The 19302-nt window shown below is 53.2% G+C and overlaps 1 protein-coding gene across 3 annotated transcripts in view; it reads right to left on the reverse strand.

Moving 5' to 3' along the window:
* Window positions 1-19302, reverse strand: part of BRD4 (bromodomain containing 4) — a 97758-nt gene that overhangs the window by 17136 nt on the left and 61320 nt on the right. For all 3 annotated transcript variants that reach the window (XM_016935345.4, XM_016935346.4, XM_024351750.3), the window contains exons 2-11: window positions 18825-19143; window positions 14935-15072; window positions 13450-13585; window positions 11387-11676; window positions 10436-10798; window positions 9453-9581; window positions 3007-3216; window positions 2107-2306; window positions 1340-1635; window positions 196-306 (exon numbers count right to left, since the gene is read on the reverse strand). In XM_016935345.4, coding sequence (XP_016790834.1) covers window positions 196-306; window positions 1340-1635; window positions 2107-2306; window positions 3007-3216; window positions 9453-9581; window positions 10436-10798; window positions 11387-11676; window positions 13450-13585; window positions 14935-15072; window positions 18825-19109 — 2158 coding nt within the window. In that variant the 5' untranslated portion in view covers window positions 19110-19143. The remainder of the gene's footprint in view (window positions 1-195; window positions 307-1339; window positions 1636-2106; window positions 2307-3006; window positions 3217-9452; window positions 9582-10435; window positions 10799-11386; window positions 11677-13449; window positions 13586-14934; window positions 15073-18824; window positions 19144-19302) is intronic.

Raw genomic sequence — 19302 nt, forward strand, 5'->3', positions numbered from 1 at the left:
GGACACTACTGCACAGAGTGCAGGGCTATTCATGGCCCCAGGGAGACAGTTAACAAAGAGACAGACAGACAGAGGAACCCAGCAAGTTCTGGGAGTGCCGTCTCTGGGCTCTAGCATCCTGGACACAGGACCGAGCTAGTGCCAGGCACAGGTGGGAAGAGTTTGGTAAGACACGTAGAACACAAGTCACCTAACCTGTTTCGGAGTCTTCGCTGTCAGAGGAGCTGGACTCACTGGAGCTCTCCGACTCTGAGGACGAGAAGCCCTTCATCTTGGAGGAGCCGGCAATCACATCAACTTTCTCAGCTGCAACCCAAGCAATGGGAGCTGGTCAGGCAGGGCTGTGGCCCAGGAAGCTGCTCTAAGCCATGGGCACACCCCATCCATCTGGAGGAAGGACCAGTGAGGAGCCTGTGCACGGTGGGCCCAGGGGCTGCTCCCAACTGCCAGCTGCCACTCCCAGAACCCACGTGGTCCCACAGTTCCCATGGGTAGACTGCTTACAATGGAATTTCAAGGTTCCTTCAATCTCTCAAAAAGTCTCCTTTGGGGGGTTTATCAAGGATTCAAGAGACCAGGCAGAAGGGTAATTTCCTAACACAAGGTACCGCTGGGCATAAGGCTTGGATTCTCCCAGTTACTGTTCTAGCAGGGGAAGAAGATCCAAAAGGAACATGCTGCCAAAAGGTAACGCAAGGCAGGGAGAGACCCCCAGGGGTCTCTCAGCACAGCTGTTCAGACGCACGCTGGAATCATCATGTGGTGTGCCCCAGGTAGGGGCCCAAGGACCCCAGGAGCCAGTCGGGGCTGGGGACAAAGACTGTGTGCAATGCCCTGACACCGATCCTCAGAGGAAAGCCGTAGGCCAGGATGAGCTGTGTGACACAAAAGAGCTGCCTGGAAGAGTCCAGAAAGGATGCCACACCGAACTGTCCCTGCTAGAGAGGGACAGAGGCTGGCTCAGTGCTGCATAACGTATCGGTACACAGGTCCTGGGATCCTGCAGACCCGCCTTTCCTCCTTCCCCAAAGAGGCCGGAGGAAGACTCAGCAGCAGGTAGCCTGGGTTGAAAGCAGCTCCGGCTTAGAACACAGCTGCAGGCAACAAGGTGCAGAGAGGCCCCAGACACCACCAGTCAGATATGTAGAAAGGCACTGACAGCCTAGGGGCGAGTGCAATGTCACAACCTTTCGGAGGTTTCTGTGTCAAGAACACAGATATTATAATTGGAAAAAAAAAAGGGGGGGGGTGCGCAGAAAGAGTGGACTGAGCAAGGAGGGAAAAGTTACTCTGAGGGTGCCCACAGAAGGAACCCCATGCCCAGGGGGCCCAAGCACACCTTGAGGTTTCCTTTTCTTCCGCAAACAGGAGGTGACATAGCGCTCCAGCTCACGCAGTGTGGACGGTTTCAGGGTCTCAAAGTCGATTTCAATCTCGTCGGGGTTGGAATTCTTCAGGGAGGGCTCCCGTGACTGGATGATGTGCACCACGCGGCCCAGCTTCTCGCCGGGGAGCTTGTTGATGTCCAAGCTGAGCTGCCGCTTCTCCTCATAGGACATAGGCTTGCACTTGTCCTCTTCCTCCGACTCATACGTGGGAGGGGGCTTGCTCTTCATGGGCGCTGGCTCCTTCTTGCTACGAAGGGACGATGCAGACACCATCAAGAACGGGCCCCCTGAGGAAGCCAGGTACTCATTCCTCCACATGTATGTTGGGGGGAAGGGGTGCCCTTCCCATACCCCCCACCCACCAGCCTTCACAGGAAACGGGGCATGGGCAACTCAATCTCTGGGAGCACCCAGTGGAGACCGAAGCAAACTGTGACTGGAGGCTGCCCAAGTGGGGGATGCGCTACAGCCCCATCCTTGCCGCCTATCCTCCCCAACCAAACATGGTGAGCTCCGAAGGCTCATCCTACAGAAAGAGGCAGAGACAGTGCAGCTAAGTCCTGTGTGCAAGTGGCCACCGGCCTGGCCTGTGAAGCCACGGCTGCAGAGGGGCAGCCTCCGCACCCAACGAGGACAGGGAGGGGCAGTGGCCCACACAGTCTCAGAGCAAGCCCTGGAAGGAGGGTCCCCACCCAGGACAAATTCAGGGGACACAGACCTCACATTGCTGTTGCTGCTATTATTTTTCTTCGTCTTTTTAGGAGGAGGTTCCTTGGCTTTGCTTTTTTTATTCTCTTCCACTTCCTCTTTCCTTTTGTGCTTTTCTTTTTTCTTTTCCTTCTTGTCTTTCTCCTTTTTCTTTGGTTTGTTCTGCTGGGGCTGAGAGAGGGCTGCAAGCTGCTCGTGCACGGCTTTGAGCTGTAGACCAGACAGGCAAGACACACACTCAGGGCTGAAACCACCTTCCTGTCACCCAAGACCCAGGCGTCTGCTCCAAAAAACATGCGACAGCATGCACCTGGGGTATCAGGGTGTGGGCACAGGGGAGGCAGGGGAAGGGAAGGCCCCCAGCTTTGCGCCTGTCATGTTAACCAGATTCCTAACAAGACTATCTCCACCCATTCACTCAACTCCAAAGACTGCCAGTGTCTTCCTCACCAGAGGAGCTGATCAAGCCGACAGACACCAAGTCTCACGGCCATCCTGATCCCAGAAGGAGGGCCCCTAAGAATCTAAGTAAGAGCACACAGACACGTCAGGCACGAAGGGCCTGATGACTGGCTATAGGGAAAGGAGCAACCAGGTAGCCCCAGGAGAGACGAACATCCTGGCTCAACCTCCTCCTTCCAGATACTGAAAGGATCAAGCCACCTCCTCTCTGCCCAGAAAATGGCCATGTCCCTCCCCATCCCCAACCGCAAGCTCAACACATATATCATACATACGTGTATGATCAACATGCATTTGACCTAGCAAAGGGGAAAAGGCCACAGGTGGTCCAGTGGGAATTATGCTCCCTTGGGAACTCAGAACCAAGAACATCTCTTAGAAACTTCTGGGGAGGCCACCCTGGTCCACGGACTCTGGGGATTAAGAATGGAGCCACCAATGCCCTCACCTGCTCCTGGAGCTCAGCCAGCCGCTGGGCTCGCTCCTCCTCAGAGTCATCAGTCGAACTGTCACTGTCCGAGGAGCTATCGCTGCTGCTGTCGCTGGATGAGGGCGGGGCCACAACCTTGGTGGGAGGGGGCACTGCCGGGGAGGACACGGCCACCACTGGCTCCTCAGGCTCGTCCGGCATCTTGGCAAAGCGCATTTCGAACACATCCTGGTGAGGGAAAGACATGCTGTGATGGCTGCTGGGTACCCAGGCCACGGCCTAGCATCACCTGCCCTCATTGGCTGCTGGGGCCAACTCAACAGAAAGCAACCGAGGGCGAAAGAGGATGGTGATCCTGTCTCTTTGCTGCCAAGACAGGGGTAAGGGCCAGCCGAGGGCCTCTGACAACTCTTGCAACACTCTTCTCTCAAATCTCACTTTGAAGAACAAGGTGGTCCAGAGATAGCGGGGCACTCACTCCCTGGAGGACACCGCCCAGGCAAGGACATGAGACCCAGGCCACTAAGACAGCCAGCTCACTGAAGTCTGAGATGGTACTGGACCAAGGGCATCCTCAAACCCCAAAACAGTTAGCCGAGGCTCCCACCAGATGCGTGCGGGGGAGCAGGAGTCGTCTGTGGTTTGAGAAGGCATTCCAGGCAGAGGACACAGCACACGCAGAGGTCCCCGGTGGGAATGTACCTGCCACAAGCGCACCTCCTCTAGGGGACTAGGCTCTGCTGTAGCAGACACGGGTCTAAGTCGGTCTCCTCATTCCTCAGATAGCCCCTGCAGCACTTAACCAAGCAGGGCTGCACCACTGGAGGAGGCATCTCCAGCACACACAGGACAAGGTAAGAGAGGTTTAGGCAGCAGGTGTGGGGCACTGAGGACAGGCTACAGGAGGGAGCCACTGTGAGCAGGAGACCCTAAGACCTTTCAACCCTAAGATCCAGCAGATGGAACCACGTTGGGTCATGGAGCTCAGGGAACAGCAGCCATGCATGGACACTGGGGTCTGGCCACACATACTGCCAGCCAGCTGTCAAGTCCCTGCCCTACCCCGGGGGCGCTGTGCTCAATCCAGTGATGGCTCAAGACAGAGGCAGAAGCACAGGCCTGGCTTCCCAGCAGGATTCTGGGACCCGCTTTAAACCAGGAATAAACTGATCATCGTGGAAACACACCATGGCAAGGACCTTCCCCCAAATGTGTGTCAATGCTTCAGAGAGGACCACGGCCCTGGAATCCCCTCCTGATGGCTCAGGAAACACTCCTTGAGGCTTCCTCTCCCACGCTGCTGGAGCAGGCATCCCACATAACTGTGGTGTTGATTCCCTCCCCTCCAGGACACCCGGAGTATGACTTCTTTTAGCCAATAACTTTTTTTTTGGAGACAGTCTTCGCCCAGGCTGGAGTGCAGTGGCGCAATCTCAGCTCACTGTAACCTCTGCCTCCCAAGTAGCTGGAATTACAGGTGCACACCACCATGCCCACCTAATTTTTGTATTTTTAGCAGAGGCAGTGTTCTACCATGTTGGCCAGGCTGGTCTCAAACTCCTGACCTCAACAGATCCACTTGCCCCCACCTCCCAAAGGGTTGGGATGACCAGCGTGAGCCACTGCGCCTGGCCCAATAACTTTTTTCTTTCTTTCTTCTTCTTCTTCTTTTTGGAGATAGGGCCTTGCTCTGTTGCCCAGGGTGGAATGCAATCAATGGCTCAATCATGGCTCACTACAGCCTCATCCTCCTAGGCTCAAGAGATCCTCCTGCCTCAGCCTCCTTGAGAACTGAGACCACCATGCCCAGCTAAATTTTTGTGCAGACGGGGTTTTGACATGTTGCCCAGGCTGGTCTCCAACTCCTGGGATCAAGGGATCCTCCCACAAGGTGGTCTACAATGAAAAGTGCTAGGATTACAGGCATGAGCCACTGTGCCCAGCAAATACCTTTATTCAGAAATAACTCCTTGAGCAGGTCTGAGGCAAGGAAGAAGATACACAAGAAGGGACGACCAGAGGCCATCACCAGTTAGCCTCCCAGGAGTGGGGCCCAGGGAGGAAAAGGTGGGGGGCTTCACATCAGAGTGGAGGCCCCAGTGAGAGAGTAAGACAGATCCCTAGCCCTGCAGCACCCGGCTACGTGGCAGGTGGGTAGTGCCCTGGATGTGGGTGGGCTCAGGTCCCAAAATGACTCCAAGAGGCAGCTGGGGCCACATGAGCTTCTGGAAGAGCCAGGCCTGCTGCCAAGCAGCAGGAAGCAGGTTAGAGAAGTGGGCCTCAGAAGTGCCCAGGACATCATGAAGGGAGATAATCAGCTATGCCTCCCAGGACAAAGGGAGTGCCCTCTACTGAGTGGTAGCTACCTCAGCGAACTGGTCTGTAAGCCTGGGCCAGCTTCAAGACTCGAGGATGTCCTTGTTCCTCCCCACCAGGTGATGACTGTTGGGTAAATGCTGGGGTGGGGGTGTGTGGCATTCACTCTGAAGCCTCCTTCCATTCCCTGGGTGCTCATGGCCCTGGCTCCCCAAAGGCCCCAACAACAAAGAGCAAAAAATACAAGACACAAAGCCAGCTAAGATGAGAAACTAACATTGGTGGGACTGGGAACTGCCAGCTTCCTGGCGTGTCCAGTTGTGTGACCCTGTCATCCTTCCCTGTCTCTTGGATGTGAGAACTCTTGTTGTAGCCTGAGTGGGGGTCATCCTGGGAAACCCACAAGCCAGTGGGCCCAGGGCTGCTGTAGGAAAACCTTGCTGTGTGGCTTCAACAGTCACAAGTCTCCAAGTACCAGCTTGATGGCAGACAGGAATGATGAGCTCCCTGTTCAAGGAGCTCAGTCTAGCTGGAAACAGAAAGGTGAATGAACACATGGGCAGCAAGGGGTTGCCATGAACTGGAAGTGTGCTGAGACCTAAGAGTGAAAAGAACACAGTCAGGGGTGCTATGGGGCCAGCAAGAGGACAGTAAAGCCCAATTCAAGATGCACCGAGGCAAGCCTCTCACAAGGGAGGATGGTGATGGTGAGGGGTAGCAGGCACCAGCACCTGCCAGGGAACACCGAGTGCAGGCATTCTGTTGGGCTGACAGTCTCTTGAGACCCAGCTGAGGCCCAGACCCCCTGCCCGGCATCCCATAGACCTACACCTCACTCCTCTGGAGGTCTGGGTCTGAGGTCATGCTTCTCAGTTTCAGCACACCTCACTGGTTTCAGACAAGTATCTCAGCTGTCAGGCTGTGGAACACAGGTTTTCTCAATGACCCCAGAATTTAGAGGCTCAGAGAGAAAAATAAAGTGGCTCCTTTTCCAAGTAACTTTCCAGATAATCCCACTTCTTGGGCCCAGCCAAATTAAGAGACCCAATTAAGCAGGTCCCAATAGCTCCTGAAGAGGTGAGCAAGGGCTGGAAGCTTTGTCCCTCCCCTTCCCTGATGGAGAATCTGCTCTCTACCTGCTGATGCAGAGAAAGTAGAGAGAAGTAAGAAAAACAAAGCCTGAAATGCCACAAACACAACTGCCCACTGAAGAGAAGCCTGCTCTGGAACCCTCCACCATCAACTCTGTTGCTCAAACAGAAACACCTCTACCAAGCACTGGCAGAGAGGTGTCCCTCCCAAGGGCAGGTGAAACAGGCTGGGCCAGAGGCAGCCCACCTACAGCACCCCCCACCCCTTGCCTGCACTAGGCCCCCTTGAGATTGAGGCCTGTGTCCACTCCAGTCCGGCACCTGGAGCCCGTGTGTAGGAAGAAACTCTACTGCTGCAGGGTCTGTGGTGTGACAGACATCCCAGTGGCCTTGGTAAACTCTACATTCAGGCAGGCTTACTCCCCTCCCAGAAGGAGAAAAATGCAAAAAAAAAAAAAAAAAAAAAAAAAACCACTTAAAACCCAAAAATCTTTGTTGGAGAAAATCTGCGAAAAGGAGATGGCTCCAGGGTGTCAGGAGAGGACAGAAAAAATGAGACAAAAATGAGGAAGGAAGGGCTAGAACACATCAGAGGGTGCTTTTTCTTTTCTTTCTCTTAGTGAAGTAGCTCAAAACAGTCACCTTTGGTGCTGGAAGAGAATTTGTTTCTGCTGAGTTCTTCCTGTGAGAGTAGATGAAGGGCATGGGTATCAACGTGAGCAGTGTGGGCAAAAGCTGCGCCCCTGTCTTCTCAAGAGAGTGGGAGAGAGGGAGCGGTGGAGGAGTTGAAGGCACCAATCTGAGGGCGCCACCGCCAGCGGGTGGCCCTGAACAAAAACTGCATTGAAATTAAAAACTCTGGCCGGGCACGGTGGCTCACGCCTGTAATTCCAGCACTTTGGGAGGCCCAGGCAGGCGGATCATGAGGTCAGAAGTTCAAGACCAGCCTGACCAATACGGCAAAACCCCCTCTCTACTAAAAAACAAAAATTAGCTGGGCGTGGTGGCGTGCGCCTGTAATCCCAGCTACTCAGGAGGCTGAGGCAGGAGAATTGCTTGAACCAGGAGGCGGAGGTTGCAGTGAGCTGAGGTCGTGCCACTGCACTCCAGCCTGGGCGACAGAAAGAGACTCCATCTCAAAAAAGAAAGAAAGAAATTAAAAAGCCTGAACTCCTTCAAGGATGGGAAATGCAAACATGAATGATGAAGGGGCAATGTTGTTTGTGAAGAAGGCACACAGACAACACCAAAGTGAAGAGAGGGCAACAATTCCCCAAGTCACAGAAAATAAAACTAAGAAACAGGCCAGGCGCCGTGGCTCATGCCTGTAATCCTGGTAGTATGGGAGGCTGAAGCAGGTGGATCACCTAAGCCCAGGAGTTTGAGACCAGCCTGGGCAATACAGTGACATGCCATCTCTACCAAAATACAAAAATTAGCCAGGCATGGTGGCACACGCTTGCTGTCCTACCTACTTGAGAGGCTCAATTGAGCACAGCAGGTTGAGGCTACAGTAAGCAGAATGACACCCCGTTTCCAAAAATAAATAAATTAAAAAAGTAGAAATAAAAAGCTCCAAGCCTGAGCATGCATTTAAATAACAAGAGCCACATCCGCACTAGTAAGAAAGAGACCAACAAACTTCACAAGGGAAGTGTTTATCCTACCTCAAGAGTTTGAGCACATGTCCTCTGAACCCAAGGCAGCCCCTGATCCACAGAGAATAGGAGAGACAGTGCCTTAGGTCCAGTGGGAGCAGGTACGGGCTGCTATGCTGGGGAGTCTAGGACAACATGAGAACTAGTGCAGCTGGGAGGCAGGCAGGCAGTGGGGCTCTGCCTGGCACCGATCCACAGGTCACCAAAGGCTTTCCAAGTCCTCACTTCTGCCCTGGAAGCAGATGGCTGCGACAGCCAGGTGTGCAGAAGCCCGCTGAGGCCTACAATGAGCACATCGCACCTCATGATGGCTCTGACCCTGAGAACAGAAGCAACCCATGGCATTGGGGAGAAGATGCTGGGAATTTTTATGATCATTTATCTACAGTCTTAAAGAATTTAAAAAAGAAGATGAGTCTCTAATCCCAGCACTCTGAGAGTCCGAGGCAGGTGGATCACTTAAGCCCAGGGGTTCCAGACCAGCCTGTGCAACATGGCAAAACCCCATCTCTTTAAAAAAGAAAAAAGAAAGAAAATAAAAGAGGCAAAATTAGCTGGGCATGGTGGTGCAAGCCTGTAGTCCTAGATACTCGGGAGGCTGAGGTGGGAGGATCGCTTGAGCCTGGAAGGCAGAGGCTGCCGTGAGCTATGACTGTGCCACTACACTCCAGCCTGGGTGACAGAACGAGACCCTGTCTCCAATAATTAAAACAAAAAAAATAGAAAAGATGATGATGATAGTACTAAATATTGACTTTATTCTCCAAAATTTTTAACCCAATCTTATTAATCAAAGAAAGTCATTTTTTAAACTTAGGTATTTTTCCTTTTTTAAAAAAATTAAGTTTACACATCTATGCTGTAACCTCCCCTCCCCGCCCACACGTGTACTTCACACTGTGCACCACCCAGGCTCTCAACTTGAAGGAAGTGGCCCAGGACCACCCCCATCAGAATTGTGGCCATGTGGAAACAACCACTCTGCAGCTAGAAGGCTCTTACGGCTCTGGTGGAGGGATGTCCACAGTGCAGATGTCCTCAGCTCACGACTGTGACAGCAACTTCTCGGCAAGAGTGCCCCCCACCCCCAACCCACTTGAGACAGGTGTGTTTTGTAGAAGAGACTGGGCCATGCACAGCACACACCCGGTCTTCCAGCCAAAAGCAAATGAGTGCTGGTGGAGGGGGCTTGCAGTGGAACACCTACTCTGCTTTAATTGAATAACCCCAACTTAAAATGTATGCACTAGGCTGACTTTAGGCACTTTTCTAAAGCAACATGGCATTATCCCAAGGAAAGTGACAGAAAAAAAAAACTCTGCCAAGGCCCACAGAAGTCTGCTCCCACGAGGACCTCAGCCTGCTCTGCTGAGGGTGGCTGCGCCCTCCCAAGCCTCACCTGGAGCTTGCGGGCCATGGCCACCACCTCATGGTCAGGAGGGTTGTACTTATAGCAGTTGGAGAACATCAATCGGACATCAGCACCAAACTCCTGAGCATCACGGTACTCACGGGCCTCCAGTTTAGACTGGAAAACAAGACAAGTCCCTGTTAGCTGTGTCTGCCCATGTGACCATGGAGAAGTGGCTGGCAGCAGACGAAAGGGCTGCCTAGAAGAGCAAGTTGGTTTCTTGGCTCTCAGTTTGGTCAAGACTCTAGTGGGGGGACAGGCCATCACCCCAGTTCTCAGCCTCAGGGCTGGGACTGGCCCTGCCAACATCCCAGCTCACCTGCCTGGCTCGCAGGCAGGTGGACTCAGAACCCACAGGAGGCGGAGCCTGAGCCAGAAATGACGGGGAGAACTGATGGAGAGGGCTGGGCCCAGCTCATCGTGATGACACAGTCCAGGAGCTGGTCAAAGGGACACAGCACTGTTCCCTGCTCTGCCTGCCCCATGCTTGGGACTCCACTCCCAGAAGAAGAAACACGTAACAAGTCTTAAAACTAAAAAGGCCTCAAAACACTATGATGAAAATGTTGGCACTTACAGCGTGCCTCCAACACAGAGGAGACAGCAAGGCCTTCCCCACCACAAAGAGGCTGGCAAGGCCGCCAAGCCCCAACTCCCATGGAGCATCTACTGTGTGGGCAAGGTACCTGGGGCACTGGGCCCCCAAGGCCAGAGGGCTTGTCTTGCTTTTCCTCAGACTAGGGGAAGGGGCAGCACAGGCATCTGCAGCCACAATGGCCAAGCACCAGGTCTCAGAGCACGTCCCACAGCAGACAGCAGGGGGCGCTGAGTTTCTTCGAGTTGGCGGGAAAAATCCACGCAGCCACCGTTCCAGGCCTGGGCTTCCTCTTGGACTAAAAGGTCTAGGAAGGTTCTGATGTGGAGGGACAGCCTGCCCACCTTGTCCCTTCCCTCAGGCACATCCCGCTCACCTTGATTGTGCTCATGTCCATGGGGTGCTTGATGATGTCACAGTAGTCGTGTAGGCCCAGTGCCTCCACATCCACAGGCTTGTAGAAGGGCCAGGCGTAGGCGGCGTGCTTCTTGGCAAACATCTCCTTGAGGATGCCGCTGCAGCACTTGAGCTGCTCCGAGACCTTGCTGCTCTTCTCTGGTGCTGGGTGCTGCTGAGAGTCGGGCACGTCCTTCTTTGGAGGTTTCACAGGCCGGCTGCTCTCCCGCCGCTGGCCCAGCTTGGTGGTCTTGGGCTCCGGGGGCAGCGAGGGTGGCTCGTGAATGGGGTCAATGGTGGTGGGGGTGGTGGTGTCTGCTTTCCTCTTCACTCCCTTCTTTGTCTGCCAAGAACACGGACGCCAACAGGCACAGTCAGAAGTGGCAGCCGGCACAGCTGCCCTCAGGGTCACCCCCAAAGCCAGGCCCTGTCTTGGGGCCCATCGCTCACACAGAATGGACCCAAAGATAATTGCACAGGCAAAGGGCCAAGGACAGGCAGATCGTGTCCCACCACTCTGCTCTGCAGCTGGGACAGGACCTGCCTGTGGCAGGAGAAAGCATAAAACTGTGTGCTCACTTGGAAGCCAAGGGACCTCTGGAGGCTGCTTAGTACCTAACACCAGGGCCTCTCCCCAAGTGCCCAGGGGAGGCACAATTCAGAGACTATTTAGATGGCACATCTGCAAATATGCACAGTCTAAATAAAAGAGGGGCAGGGGGCAGGAACCCACTAGGAGGTGTGACACAATTATGGGACCTTTGAGTCAGCGGGGCGGCTGTTTCTGGGCTGCAATTTCAACACAGCAAGATCTCCCCAGAAACACCCACCAGTGCCCGGGACCCAGGACAGGCTCTGTGTAAAGCACGGGCAAGGACAGGGCCGCTCTCCTCCCTGGTGACAGCAGCCCTCCAGAGTCCAGGAAACTCACCTTCACAGGCTGTGGGGTGGCCGCGATGATGGGTGGATGGCTCTGTACGGGCTGGGGAGCTGGAGCGGGTGGGGGTTGTGGCTGGGGGGGCACTGGCGGGGGCGTCTGCAGTGGCTGGGGAGGCACCACTGTCATGACAGGGGTCTGGACGATGAGGTCCGGGGTGACGGCAGGGAAGGGGTGAGGCGTGGCCTGCACAGGAGGAGGATTCGGCTGAGGGGTCTGGGTCTGCGGAGGAGTCGATGCTTGAGTTGTGTTTGGTACCGTGGAAACGCCAGGTTTTGCTGTCCCTACAAATCATAATAAGACGGGGAGTTAGAGACCATGCTGACATCCACATGCTGGCTGACCTCGTGGGGACATACACCACACACAGTGAACGCACATCCGCGTGTTGCATTTGCCTGAGAGACGAACATCCCAGACTCCACTCTGCCAAACCCTTCCACCTGTCCCTGGGGCTCAAAGAACAGCAGAAAACCGCGCTTCCCATTTCCTAGGGCGTCCTGGCTGCAACTCCCAACTCAGGCACAAAGACCCCTTCATGAAGCCTGGAGGCCCAGGCTCAAGGAGCAGGAAGCACATGCTGACAGGGGACAGAGAGCGGGAAAACACTCCTCAGAGCTTCCAGGCACAGCTGCCCTTGTTCCCAGAAGCACTGCCTTCTGAGTAAGAGCTTCTGGCAGGGAGCCGGCAGTAGCCGCCCTCGCCAAGGTTTCTGGAAACTGGCAGGCCCCCACCTCCTGGAACCACAGGGGGCAGCTGGACTGTTGCCCTTCATGACTGGCTCGAGCGCTGCCTCCCAGCAGCTGTGCAGGCAGTCCGAACACACAATGGTCACGTGGCACACCCAACCAGCTGCAAAAAGTGAGGGGTTATCGCCAGAGCTCTAACACAAAGTGGGTGGACCAGGGTGAGAATGTCTAGGAGCATAACTTGGGTCACCACATCCTTCATGTGCATGCTGGCTGCCATGAAAATGGACAAAGACACCCAGTGCCTTCATCTACCAGCTCAAGCAGCACCCATGTTCCCTGTGCATCTCAAGGAGCAAGGGTGAGATTCTGCTGAGTTTCCCAATTCTCCTTCCCCAGGCACAACTCCTGGGCTTCTCCCAGACTGGAATAGGAGATGCCACCATGTCTGTCTGCCCAGCGTGCAGCCCAAACCCCTGGTCCCAGGGAGTGAGGACCAATATCCTCATGTAAGGATAAGGGATGTGACTTACATGAGGATCAGGGATGTGATCTGACAGGTACAAGAGCCACAGGGTGACACGTGAGACTAGTTCTCCTTGGTTACCTTTGGGTGCAGCAGGGGATGTAGCAACCCCCTTTCTGCCACCACTTCGGAGCAGCGTGGGAGGCCAGGTGAAAGGCTGCTGCTCAGAGAAGCAAACAACTCACACTCAGGGACCACCTCGCAAATGTCACCCTTCTGCAGCATGGAGTTGCAAAGGACAAGATGTAGCCAGTAGCTGCTGGAGAGTTTCCTAGACAGAATCATTTCCTGGAGTGGGCAGCTCTGCCAGCTGGCCCCTGGAACCCTGTGTCAGTTGGGGGTGGTGACAGGCAGAGATGGATGAGGAGGGCTTTCACTTCAGATGACTGAGCATCAGAAGCAGGGATAACTCTGACACCAGTGCATTAAGGTAATTCCAATCACAAACCTCAAGGTTTAGAACTGAGATGTTAGTTAAAATGATTTCTGGTCACGTTAATGTCCTTAAAATGGAAAAGTAAAAACCACCTATGATACTGGCAGGGTGAAGTGTTCAACAAACGTCAAAGTGCTTTGAGAAGTTACACTTTCCTTTTACCCTAAGTCCATCACCTACCCTCAGAAAAGGCAGCGCCCAATTATTTCTGCTTAGAAGAGGCCACAGGGCCACATGACCCTATGGGATGGATCCAACACCAAACCCAATCTCACATGTCCAAACACCAACATGGCATGCAGTATATAATGTCACATCCTCCTGCCACTCCCAGCCCCCCACCAAACTTGGAAAAGGGACAAAGGTCGGGGAGAAAGCCAATTTACTTGCTATTTCAGTACTCTACCTGTTTCTTTCCTCCCACGTCCTCTTCCTTTTGCCTGGACTATCATGATCTCGGTTTCTTCTGTGGGTAGCTCATTTATTTTTTGCAAGAAGAGCTTTTCCAGAGCTTCTGCCATTAAGACTATGTCATCTCCAGGCTGGATAAGGAGACACAGGGGTAGAGTCAGAGGGCCCTCCCCTCCCCACCTCTGTAGATAGGGCACCCCATGCCACCCCCTGCCCCCAAAACATGAAGCGTCGTATTCCGGGTCCTTCCCCGATCTGCACCCAAAGGAGCCACAATGGCTACACTACCAGGTATCACAGAGGCTTGTGTTCCCACAGGTGTGCTGAGCCTACACTTGTCTACCTGCACCTCCCTCATCTTTTAAGCTCTGGCCTATCTGAGAAGCCATCCTAATGCCTTAAGCATCTACCAAGCTCAGCCAATCACTGAAAGGGGCCCTCCTTTGACACAATTCAATTTCACCAGAAATACGTGAATGACACAGGATTTCTTGCCATGATACATTAGCAGGGCCCCAGCAATGCTCCCCAACGTACCCCCATGGCAGCTCACCAGGACTCTGGGCACTGCACATCTCACACTAGTTGAGGGGTCCCACTCTGTCACCTCATCTATAACATGCTGCTCCCACTCAGTTCTAAACTGAGAGCCTGGTCTGCACATTTTGCTCAAACCTAAGTGGTGAGAGCTGAGACTTTAAAAAACACAGTAAACTTCAAGAAACTCACCTACCCATCTCTTCTGGGCATTTTTACCCACTACACCAGCAGAGGTCAAAAGCTGAGTTCTGTATAGTGTCTCCCTCCAGAGTCGTTCTATTTGAAAGGGTTGATTTTAATCACATCTGTGGTCTGAACTGTAAACAAATGATCTGGCTTCATGGCACAGCCGAGCCGAAAGGTTTGGCTACGGGGTTAGGAAGTGACCTTCAGGTCTACATGTAGGATCAGGGGGACACTTCATCTATGGCCAAGAGTTATCGACAGTCATGTCCACAGTTCCAGCAGACCATCACCCACAGAGCAACTGAGCTCTGCGCCGGCCCCATCACACCCTCTCTCACGTGGAGGTCTCTGTTTGGGCACACCTCTGCACAACTACATTTTAGCAGGCTCTTTCCTAACAATTTACATCACCCAAATGGACTTTGTCATGAGTCGCCACTATTCTCCTCACACCTTCTCTACTAGACATGCTCAGGAACCAAAATCCCAAGGGCACCAGAAGCACATGCTTCAGGCTAACAAGGACAGCTTGCAAGTTCAACATGGCCAGCACCCTCCTCCCAGCAAAAAAGCCCACACCCAGTCACAGGAACAACCACAGGTCTCATTACCTCTACCTCCAAGGGTCTCCTCTTGCCAGACTCCAAGCCCAGCCACACCCAACACCCCTGCCCACGGGCTCCTGACATGCCCACTGCCGTCGCCTCCCCTCCTCTCTCCCCAGGGCAGCTGGACACCCACCCCCACATCTCACCTTGTTGTAGATGTAACAATTTGTAAACATAGTGTTGAAGTCCTGGATACATTCCTGAGCATTCCAGTAATAGTTGTTTTCCAAGCGCTTCTTTATTGTTCCCATATCCATAGGCGTTTTAATGATCTTATAGTAATCCTGGAGAGCAGAGAGCAAAAGTCCAGTGTCACCTAGGCAGCCAGGCAGCACAAACACTGGGCTGGCCAGGCTGGCCTGGGGACCTCACCCCTGGCTGCTCCACAGGTAAATCCACGGGAGCCACAGCTCCTACTGGCATCAGCAAGTGATCTTGAGGGGGAACACCAAAATAAAGTGGAGCGGGGAAGGGTTCCTGAATGCTGGGGAGTAATTCAGAGGGAAACATACAAGTTTCCAACCACTCTATCTTGGAACAGGCTGCCTTCATTGAAATGCACATTTTTTCTTTTTATGGATGCTAAAATATTCTTTCACTTTTAATAAATAAGGGGGAAACCAGGCAGCCTTTTAAAAAGCAATCCTCACCTAGTAAGACAACCCATGACAGGTCCTACTTGTCCCCACCATTTGAAATTTTACATGTCCATAAAATGCAAATTCCCCTGGCGCCAATGCTGGAGCCCACTCGTAACCCTTGACCCTGGCACTCCTGCCTCCTTGTCACCATGAAGAGCTGCGGAGCCTAAGTTTCCACCCCTAGTCAAATTCACTGGACTTAACGTTTCTTTCATTTGCACACAGTCTACCACTAAGGATTCTTTAGTATCCAGATACTGCTGAATGACCAGGTTAACTGCCAAATGACAAATCTGGACAGCCTTCACAATCCTTAGTTTAAAAAATAAAAATAAAAAATCCACCATCCCAACCCTCAAACTTTCAGATCTTACTAAGTGCCAAACAGAAGGAGCCAGATAACAGATGTAAACGTCTTCAAGTGCCCGAAATCAAACCACGTTATTCTCACAACTTCTTCTCTAAATCTAAACCTATTCTAAAACTAAGTTCATTTTTAAAAACAACCACAGAAGGAATGTGCGGACAGATCAAGCAGTGCCTGGGTTTCCAGGTGTGAGGATCACAGAGGGCCAGGCAGGGGGCTGCACCCAGACAGCAAGCCCCCAATGACTAGACCAGCTCAGGCTGTTGGCCTGACCCACCCATAGCCAAACTTTCTGAGCCATCACTCTGACTGAGGACAGGTGCTCCTGTAATTAAGTTCAAGTGGTATATCAGAACCAAATCCAAGTGGAGTCCCACGGTAGAGGCACAGGCTGCAGGTGGAGAGGCTGTTGCAGGGAGAAGAGAGCAAGTATACTAACAGCAAGCACCGAGGCCCTGCTCGGGATGGTAGTGGACAGCGTTGGAAAGGCCAGCACAGGGTATGGGTGTGGGGTTTTTGAGATGTTCTGACATCCACGAGAAAGAGTCAAGGGCCACCTGCTTACATGTAAGGTTTTGGCACAGCTCATGGAACTGCCCTGGGGGTGAGGGCTACAAGTGCACACCCAGGCACCTTAGGCAAGTGGTCAAGAGGGGAGACTGGAAGCAGACTATCGGTGCCACTTTCTATGCTCTGACCTCCTTTCCCAAGAGAACCAAGTCTGAATAGATCTATCCCAGTGGAAATTTAAATTTTATTCTATGGCCAAAGGCCACTGAATTGGCCACAGTGTGTCACATGTCTCAATGGCCAACAGAATAGTGAAGAGGAATCGGGGTGAAGGCAGAGAGAACGGTGGGGGAAGAGGAACTGCCAGCCTGGATAGTACGGTTTGGGGCCATGATAGGAGATCAAAATGCGGGTGAAGACCTAGAAGGCATCAGAAAACAGACAAGGAATACTTTTTAGGGTGGCCTTATTAACATCTCCTGAAGAAGGAAGTCCCCAGAATACAGATTTAGCATGATGATGCTCCTGATCAAGCATCCCCTTTGGCTCAGCCCCCACCAAATGCCCCGAGACCACTCTCACTCAGCAAGCTCCCTCCTCAGCTCCTCACTCTCCCATCTCTGAAGACATCAGATCAGGGCCACCATGGATCAGTCCCTTCTTCTTATGTCAGAGCTAATGAGGGCGACGTCAACAGTCATAGGGACAGGTAGATTCACACTCTGCCTGGAGCAAGAACGTCCTGGCCACTCTCCAGCCTGCACTTCAGAGACTGACCTTGAACTCCCAAACCCCATGGCCTAACCAACCACCCATACTTGTCTGTCCCGCTGGCCAGCACTGTTCCCTCAACCTCAACTGGGATGCTGCTGCTTCTCGGCAATCTCAAGTCCCCCAGCCCTTCCTTCTCCTGTCTTCACCTTCTCAGCCCTCCCTGCTTCAGTTCCCACTGCGTTTTCTTGTAACAAGCTGACCCCTCTGCTATTCTGGCACTGATGCGTTTCCCTTCAAAGCCAAGCTTCTTGAAATGGTGGCTTCACATCCTCACCTTCTCATTCACACCGTCGCAATCTGGTTTCTACTTCTGTGTCACGTCTTCCTAAGGTCACCAATGCCCTCCTAAAGGTCAACAGGACGGTCAGGTCGGAATCCTCATCTCTTTGACCTCCCTGTAGCTTCTGATGTTGGAATCTGGGGAAATGCTCTCTTCTGTAGGCCTTCTGCCTTCCCTCCAACCCCTAAGGGCCTCACAACGCTCTGGGTTCCACTCCAGTCCCCAGTTCCTTCTCTCCTGGTTCTGTGCATCTGCTCTGAGAATTTCACTCTCAACTATGGACCCTGTCCAGCCCAGCTAGAGATTGGTGCAGTGAGCTCCCCCAACAGTCTCCCTCCCGCAGGCCAACACAGCTGACTGCCTCCACTCCTCATCTTGGTCAATGGAGAGCATGGCCCCTCTTCTGCCTCCATACCTTTCCTGAGCCATTTCAAGACCCAGACACGTACTGCCCTGTTCTGATGATCTTCCCCCGAGTGCATGACACGTATTCAGTGAACCAATAGCACCAGACAGTTCTTACAGACACAATGACTTTAAACTTGGGAGTAAGGATGCCTGGCAGAGGCTAAGGCCGCTCCTACACACCAGTGGCTCTGGTGTGCACACACCAGCCTGGGTCAGTGGCTGCAACCACCTAATGCACTTGCCAGGGGGTGTACAGGACTTGGCAAACAGCAAAGGACAATTTAAAGACAATTAGTCTTTGGTGCTTTAAAGAAAAAAAAACTGAAGCATTTATTCCATCTGTTCCCTGAGGTTCAGCTAGAGATACAAGTTTGCTTGCAGAACAGTTTGCTAGGGACATGGGCAAATGGAAAACTCTCTAGGGAAAGAGAAGAGGGGTGGGCTCACAAAAGCACAAGAGCAAGTGTGCTGTAGCCAGAGGGAGGGAGGGCAACACCACCCGTGCAGCTGCAGCCACAGCCACCTTTCTCCAACTGGGGACGCCTCCATGTACTTGCACTCCCTGCGAGGTAATCCCACTACCTTTCCCCACCGTGTGCTCCGGGTGACAGTGACGATGATGCTAGGTGACCGCTACTGCAGCAAGCCAATTCCCCTCTAGCATAGTTTGATCAACTACGTCTACTTATCCTTGATCAACTATGTCCACACCTGAGAAAGGAAGGGGCTAGGATGGCCAAGTGCTCTGACTTCAACTCACCATGGAACTGGAAGTAGATCTGTGGGCCTTCCTTTCTCCCACTGCTTCAACCTCTACACAATTTTCCCCAGGATTCCAATATCTAAGAAACCAGTTATTGTTAAGCCAATTAGCTCGTTCTTTCTCCCTGATTTCAACTGATCAGAACTGCTGAAACCACTCACTCAAGGGCCCTGCAGCTCTCACCATGACTCCAAATGCATCTCCTACCCTCCCCCCAGGAACTGCCCTGACCAGGAGACATGCAGGAGAAGACCTCGAGGACGGCCACCCTGGGCCCTGCCCACACTACTCACAGGGAGGTTCAGCTTGACGGCATCCACAGGCTGCTGGAAAGGCCACGCAAACTGGTGTTTCCATAGTGTCTTGAGCACCACTCTGAGCAGGTATTGCAGTTGGTTGGTCTGCCTCTTGGGCTTGTTAGGGTTGGAGGTCTCTGGGGGTGGGGGGTTGGTGCTGGCTGCGTTGGCTGGCTGGGGTTGGGCCTGGGCCTGTGTTGTAGACATTTGGGAAGTTTCTAGTCCATCCCCCATTACTGGCAGATTTCTCAATCTCGTCCCAGGGCCGCTCTCCGCAGACATGCTAGTGATCCCATCACATTCTTCACCAGGCACTCTACAAAGGAAGAGAAGAGCCCCCGTGAGATATCAGTCAGCAGATGGGCACCGCTCAGAATGACAAGTCCCTCTGGCTGTGGTCTCCAAGGACTGAGTTCCCTGGCGGTAGCTAGCCAAGTTGGCCAGAGGGGCCACCCCATGCTTTGACTGAAAGGGT

Source organism: Pan troglodytes, chromosome 20 (genome assembly GCF_028858775.2).
Source record: "Pan troglodytes isolate AG18354 chromosome 20, NHGRI_mPanTro3-v2.0_pri, whole genome shotgun sequence".
In the NCBI taxonomy this organism is placed as follows: Eukaryota; Metazoa; Chordata; class Mammalia; order Primates; family Hominidae; genus Pan; species Pan troglodytes.